General features: G+C 39.8%; 1 protein-coding gene across 1 annotated transcript in view; it reads left to right on the top strand.

Annotated features, from left to right (window-relative positions):
- LOC122808151 (C-type lectin domain family 4 member E-like) overlaps positions 1 to 1,179 on the top strand; it is a 505,545-nt gene extending 504,366 nt beyond the window's left edge. Inside the window, exon 4 of the mRNA XM_044079123.1 lies at positions 758 to 1,179. Coding sequence (XP_043935058.1) covers positions 758 to 926 — 169 coding nt within the window. The 3' untranslated portion in view covers positions 927 to 1,179. The remainder of the gene's footprint in view (positions 1 to 757) is intronic.
- Positions 1,180 to 14,076: the final 12,897 nt, after the last annotated feature.

The raw sequence follows: 14,076 nt of genomic DNA, 5'->3' as shown, positions 1-14,076 counted from the left end.
ACCCTAGCAACCCTTGTCTGTGCCATAAGTTAGCCACTAATTCCATTTTCTTTATGTTTTACTAATATGGTTTGCTTTATATGGAACCACCAATTACAAACAGTTGTCTATAATAAGTGTTATCATTAAAGCAAGTGGAAGAACTGGAATCTCAACTTGGTACAGGAGAACAATATAAGTGAATATCCATTTAACTAAATTGCTTTAGGATAGACTGTTTCATGGTATGAGATAAAATTCTTCCATTCCAGTTCCTGACCCTGTGTAACTCTCTGCTGAAGATAGTTCATTCAGTCTAAATTAATTTAACTCGTATAACTAAGTTGTTAGCTTTCCTGAGTATGCTTAGTTGTAGATTGTTTAATATTTTTCATTAAAATGTTAGCAGTCATCTGTAATAGAATTAGCTATAATATGAGTTTAATGGCTTTCTAGGTTTTGTATTTCCTGCATATTTATGGAATAGTATTGAATGCACAAAGATACGTCAATGATAAATGTATAAAATAAATATAAGCCTACAACAGAGTTTTGAGATACATGAGATTATAATACTGTTCTTGCTAACATTCTTTGACTTTTTATCAGTAGGTTTTTCAGTTTTTATAATGTAGGATGTCTGCATATTGTTTATCCTGATGTGTAGACAGTTCATAAGGACTCAATCAATATACTTTCATTTTAAAGTGTATGAATATGAAAACATTACTAATATATTATTCTTAATATTCTGTCATGCCATTCTTTCTTTTTCTAGATTTTGGTGTAAGGATGAACCTAATAATACAAGCAATAACAATTCTAATGGTGAAAACTGTGCAGCCATATGGGCCTTGCCTCCTTGTCAGTCAGAATGGAAAGATGAAAACTGCTTTCGCTCCTTAAATTTTATTTGTGAGAAACAAACCAGCTGCAGCTGTTTATAAATCCACTTCATTTCTTGGTGATTTTCTTAAGTAGGAGATAATAAAGCAAAACAAGCTGGTAGTCATTAACAAGGAGTTGTTTTTACATGTCAGCTTAATAAGATGAATAAAGTATCTTTTTCCTAATGGTTTGTTAGTAGTTCAGCATAAAGTATTACTTTTGTTTTTTTCATTTCATAGTTCGCATATTTCACATATGGTTAATTTGTGGGCATCAAAGTAACATTTAACAAAAATAATTTTTTTGAAAACAGTAATTCTGCCTATAATAAATACACGCATTATATCTGCATTAATGATAAAGTTCTGTTATTTGACAAAGCTGCAGTTCATTAAGACACATAGGTTCATAGGTGTGTACTAGGCTAATGGCCCAGGAGCCTTTAGAAGTGCCCTGGCATCGTGCCGCCTGACATTAGTTCAGAGTGCTTCTATCAAGCAGAGCCACTGGAATGATCCCTGGGGTGAACTTTCTATTTCTCATCCACTCATCAAAATCTCTCTTGAAGAGGGCCAGTGAGGTGCTCTGCTTGACATGTATGGGAAGTCTATTGCAGGGCATTGGCAGTCTCTGGGTTATGAACCTGTCCCTCCAGCATGTTCTGTTGATTGTGGTAATGAGGTTGACGTCTCTGGAGCATGTGGTGCGGAGGGATTGGGATTTCTTTAGATGTAGCATTTCTAACAGAGCTGGGTCAGACATGGCTTTGTAAGTCCAGGAGAGATCCCTTCTTAGTAGATGATATGAGACAGAGAATTGCCTGAGTTTTTGAGTCTGTCCATGTAGGACGTGTTTAAGGCCTAGGATCCTCTTTGCGAGGTACTTTTGTGGCCTTTCCAGCTGTTGCATGTGTCTAGTGAGGTACATGCCAAGTGGGGCATTATACTCGATGATTGGCCTAATGAGGGAAGAGTAGAGAGAGATGATGACATCTTTCGTCCTAGTTGGCACAATACATTGAGAAAATGATCCTATTGCAATAATATTAATGAGGCATTGAACCTATGTTTTGCCACAGTCTTAACTATATTATAATTTGCGTTGATAACCTTATAGTCCATGTAATTTTGTATTTTAGAGTAATAATACATGGGCAATGAGAAGGGCATTACAATATTCTTTCAAAACTTGATTTCCTTTCTGTGGAATTACTCTGGCTGTTTGTCTTCATAGTTTTGACTTCTTGCTAGTTTTCTTTAATTTGCAGCTATGGAAACCCACTAAGCATAAGTGTTTGTTTTCAGGAACTCCCAAGGTGACTGGCTAGTTAAGTAACTTGCTTGGAGCTGTACAGAAGGAAAATAGAGTGACAGAATGAAACTGAGGACTACAGAGTGAAACTCGCTGACAGTTTATAGCTATAACACTACAGTAACGTGCCAGTTTATACATTTACTCCACTGAACTTTTTTCTCCTTTCCTTCTTAATGGGATTCTGCAAAGTGTTTGTTACAGTTTTGTCCTACACAAGATGCTAGATGTTAAATCTTGGAAAGAGCTTTCCCATATCTTCAGTGCTGCAGTGATACTGTAATGAATTATATTAGGTAGGTTGATAAAGGAGGACAGCCATCCTGCATGCAAAATGTGTCAGCTGCCTTGAAGGTAATTATTTATATTATAGACAACCTCTGAAACACTTCCTACTTAGTCCTCATTTTTTTTAATGTTCAGTCTCTGATTTCACTCCTTTGTTTAATCCGTTTTCTTCCTTTTGATTTTTTTCCCTCTCCCTCTCTCCTTCAGATTTTCCAGTTTTATACATAGTTTTACTTCTAATATAAAAACAACTCAGCACAGATGTGTTCTAGATGTGTATGGTATTCTCCTCAATGAATAACAGTATGACCAACCCTTCAACAGAAAAGAAATCTGTAAACCTAAGCTCACTATTGATGGTAATGTGAACACTTGCATTACAACAAGGACCATCTATATGAACACAATCCATGCATGCAGTTTCCCCCACATGTATGCATAGAAGGTACCAGAAGCAGCTTGAGCAGCCACACCCATGACATCCTGATATGGCACCACCCCCACACTGCATGATGAGCTTCTACTCTCCAGTGGGGCATTGGTATTGGTGCTGTTATACGAGCCAGGTGAGAAGCAGCCATCTATATCAGGAAAACAGATACATCCTCAGTGCCTGTGCCATCAACTGCCTGTGCTGCTGCTGCACACACACACACACACACACACACACACACACACACACACACACACACACACACACACACATATATATACATATCTATCTATATATATATATATATATATATATATATATATATATATATGTATATAAAATGTAAGTATAAATGGGTCCACAAATGATTGTAATGTCAAGACAAATATGTGGGAATGGAGGGGTGAGAGTGTTTGTGCAATGTGTATGTGAGTTATAAATAGGGTTGGGGATGAGTGAAGGATAGGTGTTGTATGTTTGTGTGTGAGTGAGTATTTTAGGGTTAAGATTAGGGTTAGGTTAGGGGATAGAAATAGTGGTGTGCGTGTGCATGTCTGTGTGTGTGTGTGCGTGTGTGCGTGTGTGCGTGTGTGCGTGTGTGTGTGTGTGTGTGTGTGTGTGTGTGTGTGTGTGTGTCTGTCTGTCTGTCTGTCTGTCTGTGTACGAGCCCCCTGCCCTCTTTTATAAGGGGTGTTAATCCTAATTCTAAAGCTGCCCCTTTGATCAACCCTAACTCTAGACCTTAACTTCATAAAAACTTTCCCGTAACTGCCACTATTCAGACAAATTTCAGGCTAGTGCTCCAGCAATCTTAAACCCTTTTTCCTTAACTGCAAAAGTTACAGATGTACAGCTGTGATCAGTAAGTCCCATGATAATCCATATGTAACTCTTCCTTTTTAAAACATGTGCCTATCATAGGAAAGTTTAGAAAAAAACATAGACTTTACCTTGCAATCTTCATCAGGTTGATCTGTAATTTACATGAGAGTGCCTGTTACAGTCGCTATTGTTAATCATGACATAAACTGGGTACTGCATACCTTCTTGCAACATTATTTTGGGGTTGCCAGCGTTAAAATAATGCATTTAATTGTTCTTTTTTTTTTTTTTTTTTATATATATAAAAAAACTCTACAATTTGATACTGTTTTAAAAGCAATGAAAGCAGGTCTCTTATGCCCCTCTTTGAGCTACTTGGACATATGACATCACAATTGTACCAGCCAATCAGCTGGCAGTTAATATCAGATCCCTAAGTTCATCTGACGATAGCCAGATGAATTCTACTGTAATGGGAAATTTGGAAGATAAGAGTTATAATGTGGATAGGTTGTTGATCCTCATAGAAGGAATAAGCTAAAAATGCTAGTCATCTGTTATTATTGTTCTGTTTTTTTTTTAATTGCCTGTTATTTTTCAGTCTCAATGGCAGAGTAAGATAAACACCATCCTTTTCTTCCTAGAAAGAGCACATGCAGGTATGAAACATACTCTTCTCCTGGCTGGTGTCTGTAAAGCAATTAAAAATGAGGAAAATACTTTTTTAATTACAGAATTCGCATATCCAAATAAAATAATGATCAGTTTAATCAGTTTCAGTAGTTTATCTTTGATGTTGCTAATGAAGCCTTTATCAAGCTGAATTTTGGCAATTTTTGAATCTCCAGAAGAGTATAGGATTGTTTTGGGGTTGTGAACATGGGGTGCTAAGAATTAGTTTTGAGTGTGATTATTTCCTGCATGTTTCAGTTTTAATAAGACTAGATTGAGGTCTGTTTCCTTAGCTGCTATTTCTGTTTTTTTTGTCAACAAATGAGAGTTCTTGCAGTACTATTTTCTTAGAGTTTCATTTTATAGTTTCCTTTTAAAAAAACAGAGCTTACCTTTAAATAACTTATGACGTATTTTGCAAGTATCAACAAAAATCATCTTTTGATTTTCAAAAATATTTTTCTTTCAGCAGAGCTGCTGCATTTTTCTTAAGGTTTTAAGGTTTTAAGCAAATATTGCTTGGCTTGACACATGCAATACACTTATTCAGAGATTCAGGTTTTATATGTTTTTTCAGAGATGTAACTATCACGCCTTGGTAGGTATTTATAACTGTTCAGCAGTAAATATGATATTTATGGATATTTGAGCAAGGCTAGTCATGCAGAGGTATTAATATTGGCACTAGATGATTGCCACTTTTGACGTGATGCCTTAACCCTTTGTGCAAAAAAAAAAAAAATGGGAAAAAAAGAGTTGTGAATAGATGGATGGATGGATGATGGATGGATGGATGGATGATGGATGGATGGATGGATGGATGGATGGATGGATGGATGGATGATGGATGGATGGATGGATGGATGGATGGATGGATGATGGATGGATGGATGGATGGATGGATGGATGGATGGATGGATGGATGATGGATGGATAGATGGATGGATGGATGGATGGATGGATGGATGGATGATATTGAGGCATATCTGCATATTTTCATGTAAAAGCCTAGGGCATGGTCAAGAAAGTAGCACCGAAGAACAGCATTTCAGAGGACATGCCAGCATACAGGGTAGGAATGACTACTGACCAAAAGAAGGAAATCAGTAAGTTAGGGTGCGTGATTTTTTTTTTTTATTTATTTGTAAGATATCACAATGCATTATATTAATATTTCAGTTAACTACTTGACCCAGAAGGAGTCTGTATAGTACTTCATGGTACCAAGTGAGAGCTTACATAAAGCTGGGAAACTCCCACTGACCTGCTCTGTAACTACCGCCACTTTGCAGATAGTTATACATGTGTAGCTGGAAATTTGATATTTCCATTTTTATGGAACTGTCTCAGGCATTGTTCTTAATAAGATTATGGTGTTATCACATTTCTCAAGACACCTCAGCACACAGTTCAGGAATGCCTGCTGACCCAAGCACAGTGGTCAGTTAGCAAGAAATTATGATTTCTTTTTATGTTAATTTATGAAGATGTGCCATATTAATATTTCTGTTAGGAACTTGACAAAGAGGATCATAGGATCATCAGATCATAGGATGTTACTAGGCCATAACACCCTTAGAAGCCTAGCCAAGTTGATCCCTTGTTCCCAGAAGTGTCTGTTTAGAGCAGACACTAAAGTCAGCATCTATTACCCCTATCCAAGAGGGATACATGTGGGACCCCCATGCCACATTTATGGTTCCCCATCCAGTCATCCAAACTGTCCTTAAATAAGGTCAGCGAGGCGCTTAGTTAAATGTGAATTAGAAGTTTGTTCCAGAGATGGAATAACCTCTGAAAGACGAATCTCTCTCTCCATCAAGTTGTGTTGATGTCCTATACCAGGTTAAGGTCCTTAGAGCGAGTGACACACATCCCATTTGACTTACAGATGTGTAGCATTTCCATTACAGCAGGGTCTGAGATTACTTTATATGCATGGCACAGGTCTCCTGTGAGTAATCTGTATGATACCGAGTAAAGTAACAGTGAGTTCAGTCTGTCTACATATGACATGTGTTGAAGACCATGACTTTACTTTGTAAGAAACCCTTTGCAGTCCTTCCAGGTGGTGCAGGTGCTTGGAGAGTTACATACCAAAGGGAGCATTGTAATCTAATATTGGCCTGATGAGGGAAGAGTGCAGGGGGATTATGACATCTTTTGTTCTGGAGGCAATCCCTTTACTTATGAGGTGGGCAATATAGAATGCCCTTCTTACCACTGTGAAGGCATGGTGATTAAAGGTAAGGCTGCTATCTAACTGTATGTCCAGGTCCCTAACCACTAGTTGCATGTTTAGGGTATTACTATTGATGTGGTAATTTGCAGGGATATTGCCTTTGCCAAAGGAGATGATAATGCATTTTTTGCACTTTGGCACCAGTCATTATTCAGTGTAAGCCCTTCTTGCAAAATATTGACATCATTAGGGGACTCCTACCACTCCTAGTAGGCAACTGTCAGCAACCTTTGTCAGCCACAGAGCTTTTGTTTTGCCTGAACTTCAAGGAAGTAGATTCCAAACAGAAGGGCTCCCAGAACCAAACCCTGTGGAACACCACTGGTTACTGGTCTGCTGGAGGAGGTGGAATCTCCTATTTTGACTGTATGCATTGTATCAGTGAGTCAGTTTGCAACCCACCTGACAATATATGGGTTGGTACCCAGCTGGGTGAATTTATCAGTAATGCCTGAATGGGGGATTGTGTCAAAAGCTTTGGGTAAGTCCAGATAGGCTGCATGCCAGTTTTACCCTTATCTAGGGCTTTGGTGGCTGTCTCAAATAAGTCTACCAAGTTTAACAGGCACAATCTTCCTTTGACAAAACCAAACTGGGTAGGGTCAAACATTTGGAGATTACCTATATCTTTATCGATAAGATCCATAATGATTCATTCCATGGCCTTACAGATGAAGCTAGTTATTCTTATAGGTCTATAGTTCCCTGGATCTGTGGCTGTACCCCCTTTATGCAAAGGGATGACGGTAGCTGTTTTCGATTCAGCATGAATGAAACCAGTATTTAGGCTATGGTTGAAAAGGGTACCCAGCAGTGTTGCTGATTCATGTTTTAATCCATTTAGAACACAGCCTGAGATATTATCTGGTCCCATAAATGCAGTGTTTTTGGCCATGGAGAGGGTGTTTATGTCCTTTTCCATAGAGATACTAGGTGAAAGGCAGGTGGTAGGGATGCTTTGGATTATAACTGGTGGGGACAGAGGAGTGAAGTTTTCACTGAACCTGTCTGTCAGCAGGTTGGCTATATCCACTGGCTCTTCATATGTAGTACCATTAATTACAAGTTTTGTGCAAATCTGGGCTTTTCTTTTGAGGCTACAGATGCAACTAAAGAATGCCTTATGGCTACCCTGAGTTAGGGATGGTAATTTGGTTTAGTAGTTAGCTTTAGAAGACTTCACACAATGTTTCATTTACTTATTTAGACTGAGGAGGGAATGCTTCCAGGTAAGAGACCATACACTTCCCTTTCAATAGTAATTTCTTTCTCTTATTGTAAATCTTGTTTATAGCTGATGTCCAGCAGGCCAGTTTGTACTTCTTTGAGGAACTTCCTTTGGTCCTGTCAGGTGCTGCAGAGTTAACACAGTTGTATAGATGCTCATATAGAATGTTGGTGCATATCCCAGCATAGGTGCCTTTTCCATCAGTGGGGGGATGGGCTATGTAGCTGTTTATGCCATCACGTAAGAGGTTGTAATTGGCCTTGGAAAAGTTTTTGTCTGGTTGCAGTTGGGGGAATATCTTCTGCTACTGTGACCTCTAATGAGACTGATTCATGGTCAGAACCTGCCAGGGAGAGCCACACACTGGGGTGGAGCAACAATCACCCACATTGGTGAGCAGCAGATCCAGAATGTTTGAGCCCCTTGTAGGGGTAGGAACCAGTTGATCCAGGGCATTGGAGTTTACAAACCCCAGGAACCTTTGGGTGAGTGTATCTTTACATGTATAATTAACCTAGTCAATAGATGGGTAATTAAAGTCACCCAGAACCAAGGTATTCAGTTGTATCTTGATCGACCCACATAGATCCAAGTAGGTGAGTGGGTGTTCTGGTTCATGGATGGGGTCCTATATCTGGCAATGACTTGAAGAGGGATCTTACCAACAGTCAATTGCACCTGGAGTAATTCAAGAAAATCATTCTGTTTAACCAATCTACAGGTGTATTTATCTTTGATGAATATTGGTACACCACTTGTTTTGGTTTACACGCCTTCAGATTGTGGTCAGAATGTGTGGAAGGAACTATAACCCGGCATGGCTGGAGTGCTTACTGTGGCCTTAAACTAGGTCTCTGTGACTGCAACAAATGTCAGCATTTGCCAGAGTAAGGACTGCTACCAGCCAGTGCAGTTTCAGATTTAGACACCTAGCATTTAGCAGCATAACCTATTGGTTGTCTTTGGCTGGTATTTTTATGTTGGAAATGTTGTTCTTGTGACATTTCCTAAAAAATACACTCAGAGGGGGGTGGCAAGAACCTTAGGCAGTACCAAAATCCCAGGGGTGACAGATGAAGACCATCTCTGACAAAACATTGAGGTCTGTGGATCACATCATCTCAGGCTGACAGGTACTAGATCCCCTTAGAATGACACCAGAAAGTAAGCCAATTGTTGAAGTCAATCATTTTTTGTTTGTAATGCAGCATCATCCTAGGTGAAGGTAAAATGCTGCTTAAAGCTAAGGGCATTCCTGCCTGAGACACATAATCCAAGAGTTCAGTCATGTCTCTATTCATATAGTCCGATGAGTATCATAGAATCATAGGAAGTTACTAGGTTGATGGCCCTACGGTCTTTACAGGCCTAGCCATGTTCAACCCTTATTTCCATGATCAGAACCTATTGCCCCTATCCAAGAGGGACACAGGTGGAAACCCAGGGGTGAATTTATGACTACCCATCCAATCATCCAGACTGCATTTGAAGAGGGACAATGAGGTGATCTATTTGACATGAAGTGGGAGTCTGTTTCAAAGGTGTGGTAACCTCTGGAAGACAAATTTGTCCCTCCAACAGGTTATATTATTGTCAAATACCAGGATATGGTCTTTAGAGTGAGTAACCATGTACCATTTGGCTTACAGATATGCAGGATTTCCAATAAAGCAGGGTAAGAGATTGCCTTGTATGCAAGTCAGAGATCACCTGTGAGTAGTCTGTATTAAATAGAATAAAGTAACAGTGACTTCAGATAATTCACATAGGACAGATGCTGAAGACATTCAATTTTCCTTGTGAGGAACCTTTGTGGTCTCTCCAAAAGGAGTGCTGTACTCAGTTATTGGCCTAATTAGGGAAGAGTACAGGGAGGTTATAACTTCTTTTTTTCTGGAGGCAATGCCCTTACTTATGAACAGTGTAGAATGCCCTTCTTACCACTGTGGAGACATGGTGGTCAAAGGTAAGATTGCTGTCAACCTGTGTTACCAAGTCTCTCACCACTGAGCGTATACTTAAAGCATTGCTATCAATGTGGTAGTTGGCAGGAGCATCACTACTACTAGAAGGGATGATAATACATTTTTTCCATTGAGTTTAAGGCCATGACTTTGTTACCAATCATTTGTTTGTGTAAGACCCTTTTGTGGGATGTTGCCATCATTTGGCGATTCTATGACCACTCCCAGTTTGCAGCCATCAACAAACTTTATCAGCCACAGACCTTTAGTTTTTGCTTGTACTTCAGATTCCAAACAATAAAGGTCACAGAACTTATCCCTGTGGAACACCACTTGTTACATGTCTGCTATTGGAGGTGGATTCCCCTATTTTGACTATGTGGGTTCTATCAGTGAGCCAATTAGCGACCCATCTAATGGTATAAGGGTTGATACTTGGTTGGGTGAGTTTGTCAATGATACCTGAGTGGGGAAATAGTGTCAGATGCCTTGGATAAGTCTAGTTAGGCTTTATGCACAGATTTCTCCTCATCCAGGGCCTTGGTGACTGTCTCAAAGAAGTTCACCAGGTTTAACAGGCATGATCTCCCTTTGAAAAATCCAAAAGGAGTATGGTCAGGTGTTTGGAGATTACCTATATCTTTGTTGATAAGGTCCATGATGATTCGCTCCATGGCCTTGCAGATAAGGCCAGCCAGGCTAATAGGTCTGTAGTTCCTGGGGTCAGTGGAAGCACCACCTTTGTGCAAGGGAATAAGGATGTACATTTTCCATTCAGATGGGACAAAGCCAGTGCTTAGACTATGACTGAAAAGAGTACTCAGTGGTATTGCTAATTCTTGATGGAGCCCATGTAGGATGCAACCTGGGATATTATCATATCCCACAGATGCTGTATTTTTGGCCTTAGAGATGGCATTTATGACCTGCTCTTTAGAGATACAAGGTAGGGGACAGGTGGTACGGATGTCATGGGGTACGTGTGCCGGGGGACAGGGGAGTGAGGTTTTCATACAATCTGTTGACCAACAGGCTAGCTATGTTCACAGGCTCAGTATATGTGGCATCCTTAACTACTAGTTCACCACAGATCTGGGCCTTTCTTTTTAGGTTACAGATGTCACTAAAGAATACCTTATGGTTGTCCTTAGTGGAGGAAGCTAATTTGGTTTCATGGTTTGCTTTGGAGGGCTTTGCAAGAAATCTTATTCACTTGTTTAAGCTAACAAGGGAGTGTTTCCAGTTCATAGAGCACTCCCTCTTACTCTTAGACAACAATTTCTTCCTCTTATTGCAAAGACTGTTAATGGCAGTTGTCCACCAAGCAGGTTTGTTCTTCCTTGAGGAGCTTGTTTTGGTCCTATCAGGTATGGCTAAGTCAATGCAGTTATACTGGTGTATGTATAAAGCATTGGTGTAGAACTTAGCATAGTTGCTTGTTCCATTTGTGGGGGGAGGGGCAGTGAAGCTAATTATATCATCCCATAAGAGGTTATAATCTTCTTTGGAGAAGTTTTTTATTTTAGTTGTTGCTGTGGTAGGGGTTCAGGTGTGATAGTTACTTTGAATGAGACTGATCTGTGGTCAGATCTCACCAGGGAAGACCTCACAGTGGGGTGTACAGTGGTCCTCAATACTGGTAAGTACCAGATCCAGGATGTTGGCACCCCTTGTGGGGATGTCAATCAGCTGATCTAGGGCATTGTTGTTAACAAAGTCAGGAACCTTTGGGCAAGTGAGTTTGAACATGAGTAATTTACCCAATCAATGGATGGGAAATTAAATTCGCCCAAAACCATGGTGTTCAGATGTATCTTGATAGACTCCAGTAGATCTGAATAGGCAGACTGGGTGTTTTGATTCATGGAGGGGGATCCTGTAGCTGGCAACAACTTGAATAGGTATCCTACCAACAGTTAATTGCACCTGAAGTATCTCCAGGGAATCATATTGTTTAACCAATCTGGAGGTGTACTTATCTTTAGTGAATACTGATACACTGTCTCCTTTAGTTTTCATGCCTCCAGTTTGTGGTCTGAATGTGTGGTAGGAGGTGAAACCCATTATGGCTGAGATGCTCTCCACAGCCTTGAACCAGATCTCCGTGAATTCACAAATATCTGCATCTTCAAAGGTGATGTCTGCTTCCAGTGAGTGCAGTTTTGTGTTAAGACTCCTAGTGCTTAGCAGCATAACCTTGAGGTTATTTTTAGATGGAGTTTTTACATTGAGAATTTTTTTCCATGAGACAGTGACTAAAAAAGCCATTTATGGGGGTGGCAAGAGCCTTAGTCAATAGCCAAAATTCCAGGTGTGACAGATGAACACCATCTTTGGCAAAGCATCAGGGTCTGTTGTCATGCCATCCCAGGCTGACAGATAGTGGATCCCCTTAGAAGGATACCAGAAACTAAGCCAATTATTGAAGTCAATCATTTTCTGTTTGTATTGAGGCATCATCCTAGATGAAGGCAAAACATTGCTTGAGGCTAGGGACATACCTGCCTGAGACACATAGTCTGAGAGCTCAATCATGTCTCTCTTCATGTAGTCCAGAAAGGTACATCTCAAGTCGTTCACACCAACATGGACTATGATGGAGTCATAACAGCTCCTGTTGTTGAGAGCCTTGAGTGCATGTGTGATATAGCATATCCTGGCACCTGAAAAATAGCTGACCCTTATCTTTTCCTCATGCAGCCTGGTGAGAGGAACATCAGTGAGTCTCATGATGGAATCACCAATGACTAATATGTTTGGTTTTGTGTTTTACCTTGAGGGAGTGACTGGTGAGACACTGGTGCATGAGCTATTTTGTGTAATGTGTTCTGCAAAGGAAGTATTATGTGTACAGTGCTTGTGTTTGTGTTTGGGAGGTGTCTGGTGTTTAGGTATATTTCTGTTGAGCACTATCCACCACATAATGTACTCACACGTAAGGCAGGTGCAAAGGCCAAAAGGCATAATCAAACTCAAAGAAGAGAGAAGAGGCCAGCACCAAAGGATGATATATATATATATATTAATTAAATACTATATAAACCATGAATCAGACCGGATTTGGTCACAAGACCTTCATCAGTTATACACTCATAACATTCAAAGATACTTAAATAGTATTCTGAGTACAATAATTAAGCAGATTAATCAGCATAAATTTGGACATTTTGTGATTTTGACCAAGGAATTCTCTAGTAGGAATACTAGTAAGGTTTACCAGATTAAATGTTTTGGTAATTGTGGGATGGATTGGGTGGTCTATTTGTTCACCTGCTCCTGTTCTGCCTTTTATGTGGGACAGACCTCCAGGCTGCTTAGGATCAGAATGTCTGAAAACGTCAGTGACATAAGAAACCAGCATCTGACCAACACCCTTTACAAACATGTTCAAAATCACAAAACAGCCACATTTTATTTTACTGTTATAGATAAAATTTAGGGGGACAGATCCAGGAAAATGGGATGGCACAGTATATTGAATAATAAGGAGAAGGCTTGGATTATTAAATTAGGGGGATTATTTTCCCCTAGCCTGAATGACCATCTTTGAATGGTGGTTTGTATAAATAATGTATATGATTCTACGTACTGTGCTGTGTCTTTAAATGCTGATTAATCTGCTTAATTATTGTACTCAGAATACTATTTAAGTATTCTTTGAATGTTATGAGTGTATCACTGATGAAGGCCTTGGGGCCGAAACCAGTCTGATTCATGGTTTATATATTATTATATTAATATATATATATATTTTTCTCATCCTTTGGTGCTGGCTTCTTTTTAGAGTTTGATATTTCTGTTGAGGACCTCCACATATGTATGTGTGACGTGGGTTTGGGTGGAGTAGGAGGTGAGGTGTGCATGCTGACAACCCACTCATTGTCATATGTAGTGAGTGATGTGTGAGAGAGCATGGATTCAAAGTTCTTAATATAGTTGCATCTTTCACATGCTGAGTTTATGTGGACTAGGAGTAGAGGGTTGTCAGTGAACATGAGGCAGTTGCTGCACTGCCTCAGGATGCCTATGTCAACCATGCTGGCTGGAGAAACTGTGGGGAATTGTCCATCCACAGTGATAGGTAAATTTATATGATCAGGAAAAGAGGTCACACTTAGGAGTGGCTAGACTGTCAGAGTATGAAATAATCGACAGGTACTGCTCAGACAGACAGCTGGTGCAGGCTGACTATGAAATGTGTACCTCATGCATGTCTGTGCATACATTGTGAGGCAACCCCATATCTGTT

This window comes from Protopterus annectens, chromosome 8.part0, assembly GCF_019279795.1.
Source record: "Protopterus annectens isolate FY-2018-M chromosome 8.part0, PAN1.0, whole genome shotgun sequence".
In the NCBI taxonomy this organism is placed as follows: Eukaryota; Metazoa; Chordata; order Ceratodontiformes; family Protopteridae; genus Protopterus; species Protopterus annectens.
Note: the sequence above shows the minus strand (reverse complement) of the source record. Positions and strands in the feature narration are given on the sequence as shown.